General features: G+C 42.2%; 2 protein-coding genes across 2 annotated transcripts; one reads left to right on the forward strand and one right to left on the reverse strand.

Moving 5' to 3' along the window:
- Positions 1 to 486: 486 nt before the first annotated feature.
- Positions 487 to 1,587, reverse strand: LOC133730337 (uncharacterized mitochondrial protein AtMg00810-like). Its single transcript, XM_062157951.1, has one exon. It carries the CDS (start codon positions 1,585 to 1,587, stop codon positions 487 to 489), a length of 1,101 nt encoding a protein of 366 aa, XP_062013935.1.
- A 5,933-nt stretch (positions 1,588 to 7,520) lies between these two features.
- On the forward strand, positions 7,521 to 11,298 carry LOC133730338 (uncharacterized). Its single transcript, XM_062157952.1, has 8 exons — positions 7,521 to 8,282; positions 8,361 to 8,456; positions 8,738 to 9,669; positions 9,769 to 9,859; positions 10,011 to 10,094; positions 10,454 to 10,723; positions 10,814 to 11,064; positions 11,163 to 11,298. Exons 1-8 carry the CDS (start codon positions 7,521 to 7,523, stop codon positions 11,296 to 11,298), a joined length of 2,622 nt encoding a protein of 873 aa, XP_062013936.1.
- The last annotated feature ends 48 nt before the right edge of the window (positions 11,299 to 11,346 follow it).

Below are 11,346 nucleotides of genomic sequence, written 5' to 3' on the forward strand. Positions count from 1 at the left end.
GCTATGTCCCGTTACATGAATCGTGTGTTGTATGTTTATCAAAATGGTTGTTATTCTAGAGCAAAATTTGTTAGCATTTTGTATTATGCTTCAAAGATTATTTAACTAATTTACTTTTCTATAGACAAGATATTGGAGTGATATCAAAGGGATAGTGTTGAAGTCAAGAAGAAAAATAAGAGTAAGAAGAGTAACCCGCTGCATAAACTATTAGCTGGTGAGGAATGTATGGGTTATGACCTATAGTGAAAAAAAATGCTCTCTTCTAATTTTATTTATTTATTTTAGATATGAAACATTTTTAATACAGAAAGGCTTCTATGTGTAGAAATTGTATTTCATTGATTTGAACAATTACATTCCGTATAATATATAGGAGTATGTATTGTCAGTTTTACATGAAGCAATAATGCTGAATTAACATATTAATAACAATATCAAAACTGATGGAAGAAATCAAAACTGATGCAGAACGTTATAGCCAAATTATTGGCTATTCAATGGAGAAGATTGATTGTCTTTAACAGCCCCCCTCAAACTTGGTCCTTCTGGATGGACAAGTTTGCAAGAGAAAAGAAGATGGCGAGACTTGTGAAACGGCTTTGTGAGTAAGTCAGCTGGCAGGTCTTTAGAAGGAATGAAGCAAACTCGGTGACTGCCTTGAGCTCCCTTTTCACGAACATAGTGGTAATCAAGCTCAATATGCTTGGTGCGGGCATGGAACACAGGATTGGAAGCCATATAGGTGGTGCTTAGATTATCACAATGTAACAAAATTGGAAATTGAATCCGGGCACCAAGTTCATACAATAAATAACCCAACCATGTTGTTTCTGCACTAGCATGGGCAAGAGACCTATACTCGGACTCAGCACTAGAGCGAGCGATTGTGGGTTGCTTTTTAGAACACCAAGAGATGAGGTTGGAACCAAGATACACAAGATATCCAGATGTGGAGCGACGAGAATCAGGACAACCAGCCCAGTCAACATCAGAGTAAGCCGAAAGAAGAACCGGTTGACGTTGGGGAGTAAACAACAAACCATGACTAAGAGAGCCTTTGATGTAATGGAGAATGCGTTTGACAGCAATAAGATGAGGTTCACGTGGTTGACTCATAAACTGGGATACCAAGTTAACTGCAAAGGCTATATCTGGGCGAGTGATGGTGAGGTACTGTAAGGAACCAACAAGCTCACGGTATACCGTATGATTTGCTAGCACAACCCCATTGGTAGAAGTAAGAACAAACTTGGCAGACATGGGTGTACTCACAGGCTTGCTGAACAAGAGATCATGTTTGGAGAGAAGATCATGAGCATATTTAATATGGTTAAAGTGCAGGCCATGAGAGTGAGTAGTAACCTGCAACCCCAGAAAATAATGAAGAGGACCGAGATCCTTGATGTCAAAACCGCGCCCAAGAACATCAATAAAACTTTGGAGGAGACGATCATTGCTGCCCGTAACAACAATATCATCAACGTAGAGCAGAAAATAAATTGTGTGCAGCCCATGACTATAAATAAACAAAGAAGAGTCAGCAATACTCTGAATGAACCCAACAGATAAAAGAAATGTACTCATGCGATGAAACCAGGCACGGGGTGCCTATTTCAAGCCGTAAAGGGCTTTGTTGAGTTTGTAGACATGAGTGGGCCGGGACGGATCAACAAAACCAGGTGGTTGAACCATATATACTTCCTCCTTTAGAATGCCATGAAGAAAGGCATTCTTGACATCCAATTGACGAAGGGACCAACCCCGAGACACAGCAAGAGTAATCACAGTACGAATAGTAGCAGGTTTAATTACGGGACTAAAAGTTTCATCATAATCAATACCTTGCTGTTGATGGAAGCCTTTGGCAAAGAGTCGAACCTTGTAACGTTCAACCGAGCCATCTGACTTCCGCTTCACCCGAAACACCCATTTACAACCTACTGTATTGTGTGTGGGGGAGGAAGGCACCAGAGTCCATGTGTTGTTATTCAACAGGGCATTGATTTCCTCTGTCATGGCTGCACGCCATTCCGGTTTCTGAGAAGCTTGAGAGTAGCAAGTGGGTTCAACTGTATCAACCAAGGTTAGGAGAGCTCGAGGAATGGGATAGCGGACAGTACCATCAGTGCGTTCCCGGGGTTGAACAGTGCCATCTCGAAGGCGGGTAACCATGGGGTGGGATGGAGGAGCGGCAGCCGGTGGAGGAGGTGCGACCAACGGTGGACTGGCAGCGCAGTCCGGAGGAGCGACTAGCTGCTGAGAAGATTGAATGTGGGATAGAGCAGCATCGTGGGACGCGGCGATCTGAGGAGGGGGTGAGGCCAAAGGAGGCGATCTGAGGGGGGAAGGCGCGGTGGCAGGCGCGGCTGGAACAGAGGGCTGAGACGCGGTCGTTGGTGGAGGAACAGAGCGACAGCGTGTGTATTGAAGCAGAGGAGTGACGCAGGTTGGAGTCGGCGACGGTGGTTGTGAGACGTCGGAATGGCCAGCGGTGGGTGGCAAGTGTAGGTGGCAAACCAGTGATGGTGGAGATGGTGGTACCTGGGACGAAGAGATCGAAGTTTGGGGTTGTGCGATCATTGTTGAAGGAGGGAGGGATGACGCGACTGATGTGGACGATGCATCTGATGTGGAGAGAGTGGGCCCTGTTGGGCCTGGGTCAGATGGGGATGACAATGGGCTCGACAGTTGGGCCTGCGGAGGGAGTGGACTGGTTAATGAGACAAAATCCAGTGGATCAGAATGGGAATGTACTTGTAACGCTTTGAAAGGAATAAATGATTTTCGTAAATAAAACATGACGGGAGACATATACAAGACCAGTGGTGGGATTAAGACACTGATAGCCCTTATGATTAGGACTATAACCAAGAAAGAGACACTCGACACTTCGACTAGAGATTTTGTTGGAGACATAGGGACCTAAATGAGGAAAACAAGAGCAACCAAAAACACGAAGGGAAGAATACGGGGGAGGAGTACCATATAGCCGATGATGAGGTGTATTCCAAGCAAGAACAGGGGTGGGAAGAAGATTAATGAGATAGACAGAGGTCAAGGCAGCTTCAACCCATAAGTTTTGAGGAACACCAGAAGTGAGAAGAAGTGTGCGGGTCATGGTGCCAATGTGGCGATGTTTGCGTTCAGCGAGGCCATTTTGTTGTGGTGTATGGGGACACGAAAACCGTTGTTGGATACCCAATGATTGACAAAAATGAGAAAAAGCATGATTTACATATTCAGTGCCATTGTCACTTTGAAGGAATTTTATGGAACCATTAAAGAGATTACGAATCAAGGCAACCAAATTTTGAAAGTGTGTAAGAACCTCATTTTTGCGGCGCATTGGATAAATCCAAGTATAACGTGAGAATTCATCGGTGAAAAGAACATAGTATTTAAAACTACTAACAGACAAAATGGGAGACATCCAAACATCACTATGAATAATATGAAAAAGAGTGGTAGCGGATACATTATTGGAAGGGAAAGGCAACTGATGTGATTTGCTAAGGGCACGTACAATCACGACAAAAATTACAAAAAGTAGATTGAGTGCCAAGAGTGGACTTTAACAAAGCTAAAACTGGAGATGAGGGGTGGCCCAGACGATTATGCCAGAGAGAGGAATGAATGGTGGCGAGAGCATGAGGTGTGGTGGGGACGGAGGACAAAAGAAGCGGATAAAGGCCATCTTTACAGGAAACAATAGACAGCCAGTTCGTAAGCAGCAGATTTGATAGAAGTTAGGAGCAAAAAGAAAGTAGACAAGATTATCTTGAGTGAAACGTGCGACAGACAATAGATTTTTATGAATGTAGAAATTGATACCATGTAGAAATTGTATTTCATTGATTTGAACAATTTCTACATGGCAACTGATACCATGTAGAAATTGTATTTCATTGATTTGAACAATTACATTTCGTACAATATATAGGAGTATGTATTGTCAGTTTTACATGAAGCAATAATGCTGAATTAACTATATTAATAACAATATCAAAACTGATGGAAGAAATCAAAACTGATGCAAAACGTTATAGCCAAATTATTGGCTATTCAATGGAGAAGATTGATTGTTTTTAGGATTAATTTCAGTTTAGTACCCTGTGGTTTGGGGGTAACATCATGTCAGTCCCTGCTCTTTCAGTTTGATCAGCAACACCCCTGTGCTTTCAATTTCAATCAGCCGTGCCCAAATTTTACTGTTCCGTCCAAATTTTACTTTGTCAATCCAGTCAAAGTTAACGTTCAAATTGGACGGAACAGTAAAATTTGGGCACGGCTGATTGAAATTGAAAGCACAGGGGTGTTGCTGATCAAATTGAAAGAGCATGGACTGACATGATGTTACCCCCAAACCACAGGGTACTAAACTGAAATTTATCCTTGTTTTTAACACTATAAGCTTTCTAAGATGTTTATGGTTTTTATCTGTACCACAATTGCGTGTTGGTAAGTGAGATTAGTTGTTGATTTGTTCTTAGCAGGCGAGGTTATTCTTGTTTGACTAGGCTTAATTTTAAAGTGAGCATCCCTTAGACTTAAATGTGTAGCATTTGCTTATGTAGGGTCTGCGAAATTTCTTTGATCTAGTCGCTCTCAACCAAGGTTTCTCGTTGAAAACTTTTTTCGACAAAATCTACCAAGCCTACCGTGGTTGACGTTATGGCAAGTCTGATTGGTGCCTTTCAATTCTCATATTCCGCGCGAGTGGATCTTGTAGCGGCTGGGGAGGCTGCCGGCGTTCCAAGACAATCATTCATACATGGTAGGTCATCTGTTAACTTTGAAATCCAAATTCCCTGGCTTCAAGGGTACCATTCCGACTATTTGGAGGGTGCAATTTGCCTCTCTCTCTATATTAGTGACATGGGGGATCCACTAGGTTGTAGCAAGGCTTAGGGCTGCTGGTTTGGGGTAGCATTTTGGGATTTCGATCCCTTCAAACTTCATGATGGTGCTGGAGGCCCTTTGGCTATTGTTACAACTCCAACTGTGGAAGAAAAAGTGGTTGAGTTGGTGTAGGATTCATCGGTGGTCATGCCCAGGTTGTTGGCTGGCACAAAACGTCATGCTGAGGATGATATCTATAGGTCTGGTAAGCGCTATCTCGCTTTACCAGCACCTGCATTGCAGGTATAGGAGGAATCGACTCTAGCTTTGAAGTAGAAGAATGGATAACTCCTTATGTTTCCACAGAAGGAGAATCCTAGGCGTCCGAAAAGAAGCAAAAACAAGACCAAAGTGGCTCGTGAGCTCGAGAAAGATATGAAGGTTAAGTGAGCTAAGATATGGAAGAGTGTCCCAAAGCTGTTGTGGAACCAATTGTGGATGCATGTAGAGGAACCAACTGAAGTTGAAGATGAGCCCAATGATTTAGAGGAGCTGCAAATGCAACCAATATGGAGGAGGTGAGTACTCCGGAAGAAGATGTGGAGGGTGAGCTATCATCCTCTACTCCATCTATTATTCAAAAATCGTAAGGTCACAAAATGACTAGTATCTCTGTTGAACCATTTAGTCTGCTATAGAGTATGTCTTTTTGTTCGAATGAAGATGTGTGGACTTTCAGAAAAGGCAAGTGTACTAGGGTATCCTTTGTACTGAATTTATTGGGGCTGAGACCAGTTACCCATTTTTAACCTAATATTTGCCCAATCACTCCACCTTTAACTGTTTGTGCCCACTTACCCAATTCTACTGTGTCATGACTCATCTAGGCTCCGGATGAAATTGTTATTACGGTAGTGCCACTACACTAAAACCGCACGACTCGTCAGTTACCCATCTCTATCAAGCGTCAATCTGGGTCAAATCTCTTCCTCCCTCCGTAACCGATTCGTTTTCTCTCTCTGCCTCACTCCCTCTTTCACTATCTCTCCCTCTCTCTCTCTCTCTCCCTCCGTAACCGATTCTGACCGTTCTACGGCGACGACGCTTCAAGGTCCGGCAATTTTTTTCCCTTCTTCGGCTTCGAAGATATCTAAACAGGTAAAAACACAATTTCCGACTCCGTTTTCCAGTTTTTACATGTTTTCTGAAGAACCTATTACAAAATCTTACGTTTAAAGTAATTTGAAGTTTCATTTTGGTTACATTTCTGTGAAATTTCTCGAACGACTTTGCAAGTTCCAGAATCGGTGAAAATATAGGGTGTCTGGTATCGTCACTGAGAAAATCTGATACGAATGTTGCTTGTCGATTCATTTAGAGAAAATGAGGTGTTATTGAACGCCTATTCTGGGGTCATAACCATAAAAGTTGTAACATTAGTGCCCCCCAGTAGACTTTGTATTGGGGGCGAACGATGACTGCTTTATTTATTGACGGACTGAAACTGATATTCCACAGTAAATGTAGTGTTAAACTGCAGTAGTCGATAAAGGAAACAAAATTGTGTGGTTTGTGTCAGTCTACTGGGGGGCAGTAGAGATATTATTGACCATCATAATGTTGGTTTTTAGACATTAACTGTTGCTTTGAGTGTGAATAAATTCTATAAACAGCGAAATATAGGAACCGGTGTAATGTTTGATGGAAAGTGTGAGGTTTGTGTCAGTCTAGTGGGGGGCAGTAGACAGATATTGGGGTGCAGTATGTGAATACTTGAATCTGTTGCAATTTCTGGTGGTTTAGTGGGGGCAGTAGACTCATTACTTCCCCCCCAATTCTGTCTTCCTCAGAAGACAGTCATCATCTCTTGTTGATTCTAAAACAAATATTGTGTTTCTTTGTGATGATGTGCAATACACTGTGAATACTTGAATCTGTTGCAATTTCTGGTGGTTTAGTGGGGGGCAGTAGACACATTACTTCCCTCCAATAATGTCTTCCTCAGAAGACAGTCATCATCTCTTGTTGATTATAGAATGATCATTGTGTTTTGTTTTTCTTTGTGATGATGTGCAATACACTGTGAATCTTTCAATCTGGTGAAATTTCTGATGGTGTAGTGGGGGGCAGTAAACACATTACTACTCCCCAATAATGTCTGCATACGGGGTCAGAACCCTTTTCTTTACTATTTTAGAATGATCATGTTGGTTTTGTTTTGGTGTAGAATGGGTAGACCAAGATTCACCATAATGAGTGACTCAGAAGAAGATGACAGGAGTTCAGAGAGTTCAGATAACTGCACTGATACAACGTTTAACCAAACCCTGCAAAAAAAATTTGACGACATCAGAAAGAGGAAGCGACAACAGGCAGAACATCATTCTGATCAAGAATCTGCTGAAGAAGAAGTGAATGAAGATTCAGGACGACAATCAGAAGAAGAATCCGAATCAGAAGGTGAACAGACAACGAAGAGGTTCGTAATCAAAACAAGACAACAACCAAAAAGGAAACCTGTTCAAGAGGAAGAGGATTCAGAAGAAGAAAAAACAAAGAGGAAGAAGGCCAAGAAGAAAAAGAAAGCTGAAATCAAGAAGGAAGAGCAGAAAAGTGAGACCCAAAAAGCAAAGATTGAATGGAAGCAACAGAAGTGCACGCTCAGTGCATTCTGGAGAATGGTCAATGCACACAAGGATAGAATACCAGACAAGACAAAGGAGATTTTGAAGGGTACAGACTTTGGAGAAATGATGGAACCGTTCTGGCAGGACAAGATAACCGAGATCCAGCTACACAAGCATGAAGCGGACCTGGAGATACTCATGAGGCACTTCGACCGCACAGACAACAAGTGGAAGTTTGGGGATGTTGTTATGGAAATAACGGAGGAGGATATCACGACTTTATTTCACCTCCCGGCCGAAGGAGAAGTGTTCAATGTGAACAGGAGGGTGGTGAGGGAAGAGATGGAAGACTCTCCAATTTTTGGCAGCCCTTTAAAGACGCATGCTGTCCTCAGAACAAAGGTGGAATCGTATTTGGTAACTGAGTTGACAAAGCCGGCAAAAGAGAAAGATGCCAGGAAGATAGCCGTGCTAATGATCACATATCTATTCAGCACATTCTTTTTCACCCGAACCGGTGCTCAGATCACATGGGATATGGTCGCCGTATGTGAACGGATTGAGAAGATAAACATGTACAACTGGCCAAGATTAATTCTGAACTTCTTGATGGAAGGGCTACAAAAGTATAGGAGGAACAGTCCATCTGTTTTGAATGGATGCCTTCTTCTCATATATTACTGGTTCCTTGAGAAGACCAGGGCAAAGACCTGGATACTTGGAAAGCAGAATGAAACTCCACGATTCATCCGATGGTCGATAAAGGAAATATTTAGCCTGGAACAGCTGTACAGGAACGAGAACTTAGCCGTGGTAAGCAAATTACAAAAACATTACATCTATGTTCTTTCCAATGTTTACTACACATTACTGACTTGTTAAATGTAACAGGATCTGATAAAAGCTGGACCGTGGCAAGGGAAAATTGGACTGGAAGACCTCGAGATGGGTGATGAGGTGCAGGACACACCAAGCTTTGACAACTGGGTGAGTGGCTCAACTGAGCTTGTCTGTTGCCAGAAATTGGGTTGCAATAGATACATTATTGGGACCCAGTAATTTGTTGACACATGTTCAATTATACCTTAAACTAAGCCTATGACCTGAATAACTGATGTTTGTTTGTTAATGTTTAAAAATTGGCTTGTTTAAAATGAAATATGAGCTTCTATGGTAGTCTACTGGGGGGCAATAATATTATTACTGGCCCCCAGTAAACACATTATGGGGGACCAATAACTTACAGGTTTTGGTTCAAATTTTGGCAGGTGCCCCAGGCAAGCCAAACGGAAGAGGAACAAAATGAAAGGCTGACGGGGAATATCAAGGAACTAATCAGGGAGATGGAAGCAGCAATTGGTGAGTCAAAGCCCACCAAAGAAATGGAGGCAAAGCTAGGAAGGCTTGCCAAAGCAAACGAGGAACTGAATGCACAGAACAAAGATCTATGGGTCAAACTAAAGGTTGCCGATGAGAGGATTAAAGAGCTGGAAATTGAAAAGAGGGCAAAAAATAACCTCATCAGGGCGTTGTACATCCGGCTTGAAAAGGAGAAAGGAGAGGTCCCCCCACCACAAAAACAACTTGAGATAGTTCCTTTCATGCCGAAAGTGGTCCCCCAAGATGAAGTTGAGGATGAAAATCCAAACTTTGGACAAAGCGTAGGAGAGGAGACCCATTATGCAGCCAGTGTGGGAAAGTCGACGGACACGGTGACGTCAGCGTTTCCTATTGCAGAGGAAATACCTGGACAACAAGATGAAAGCCGTTTACAACCGGGGCAACAAGTACATGGGAATGAAGAGGAAGATGAACAGCTCGATAACATCATAAGGATTATTGCTGAGAAGGAAGCGATGGGAGTAATGGGAAAGGAAAAACCGAGGGAAGGGACCCCAGCCAAACAGGAACCACAGAAGAAAACTCCGGAGATACATTCTATAGTGAAGAACGTGAAGACATACCGGAGGGCTGCCAAGAAGGCTAGAGAGGAGGAGTGGGAGTACGACACTCCGGAAGAAGCAAAAATTACGAAGAGAGCTGCACCTAAGAAAGCAGGAATCATGCAGCAAGCCCAGAGAAAAATGTTGAACAATATCAAGATAAAGGGTGTTAAATGCGATAAGCCAACATGGAGGACACTGGACCCGGCAGTGGCAAGGCACTATAGAGACTTCTTCAACGTTGCTGTGAAAGACACGTAAGTACACAGCCTGGTTTAAAATGGGTACAACAATTCAATTTCTGTTTATCATATTGATAAAATCCGCATTGGAATCAAATGGTTTTGTTTGAATAGGACCGAGTACTGGACCAGCATTGATCTTCTACGCCGGATCACCAAGCACGACCTAAGAGTAATCATCCAAGAGGGGGACATCGAAACTGATGTAAGTCTTTCAATGAAAGGCTCCATTTAATGATTTACTGCCCCCCAGGACAATGATTACTGCCCCCCAGTAAAATACGTATTTCACTCAATTTTCCTTACTATTGTTCACCTTTAATGTTCTGATGAAAGATCCAATGACCCAATTGCAGGTGATCAGCGTTTATATGGAGTTGTTGAAGTCTGATGCAGAAAAGCTAAATGCGCAAGTGGGATTCCTCACAGTCGACGCAGGGGTAAGTAGCCTAAACCAAACACATTGAATTCTGTGTTTTTTGGAAAGCAACATTGTGTATTAGTCTAAATTATGGCATACAATTTGTGTTTATTGGGGGGAAGTAATCATTCTACTGGGGGGCAGTAGAGTGATCATTCCCCAATTTTTGGCACTGAATATATATCATTTTGTGTTTTGAAGATGTTCTGTTTATTTCTTTCGTATTGGATGTAAATCAAGTGGTATATGTCGGTCTATTGGGGGCCAGTAGGCACATTTTTGCCCCCCAGTAATGTGTTTTATTGTAGTCAGGAAAGGATTATTACCCAAAATTTTTTAGTTTGACCTTGAATTAACTTGGTTACGTTCTGTATGCAGTACTATGCTATAAAGTATGAACAGACCAAAGAACAAGATGAGGACACTAGACCTTTTGAGTGTGGTGTCGAGACAATGATTTATGAACCCCTGTGGTCAGTCTTCCGTTTCAAAAAGGTGCTAGTACCAATTCACCACACAACAAGCATGCACTACACATTGCTGGTAATTGACAATGAAACAAGGAGGTTCACACATATGAATTCATTGAGGCCACCAATCAATGAATTCACCAATGAGGAGAAGTACCAACTGAATGCAGCAAGAGTGGTATGTAGTAATTCCACAAATGCAGATTTATGTTTTCCATACTGTTATCATGCTTTTGTTGAACTAAAATTCCATGTCTGCAAAAAACAGGTAAAGCACATACAGAAATTCATACATGTTGTGAACTTGACTAAGATGAGAATACGGGGCGAAAGCCAAGATCCAAATATCACTCGAGAAAAATGCAAAGGCGAAGATGATAAGGAAAACCTGATTATTGTTGAAGAAGCAATGACCGAGGAGGAAAAACAAACCAGAAACTGGATCTTACAGAATAACGTTGTGGAGACAGACTATGAACTCTTTGAAGACTTTGACTGCCCGCAACAGAACACATCATCGTAAGTAAATTAAAGCAACCTATTTGTCATAATAGTTGTGTAAGATTTGTCGTTGCTGCCTACATTCATAAACATAAATTATTTTTACTTTTTTACAGTGGTGATTGCGGGCCCTTTATGCTCCATTACATGGAGAGCATAGTAAATGGCATAGAACCAACCAAGGAAGGCGGGGACAACATGAGGAAGAGATTGCTTGAGAGGTTCATGCACCTACTATTGGGCAGAAAGTGAGGAGCGAGATAAGATATAACATATTTAGAAATGTAGATTTTGTATCCG

Source organism: Rosa rugosa, chromosome 2 (assembly GCF_958449725.1).
Source record: "Rosa rugosa chromosome 2, drRosRugo1.1, whole genome shotgun sequence".
NCBI lineage: Eukaryota > Viridiplantae > Streptophyta > Magnoliopsida > Rosales > Rosaceae > Rosa > Rosa rugosa.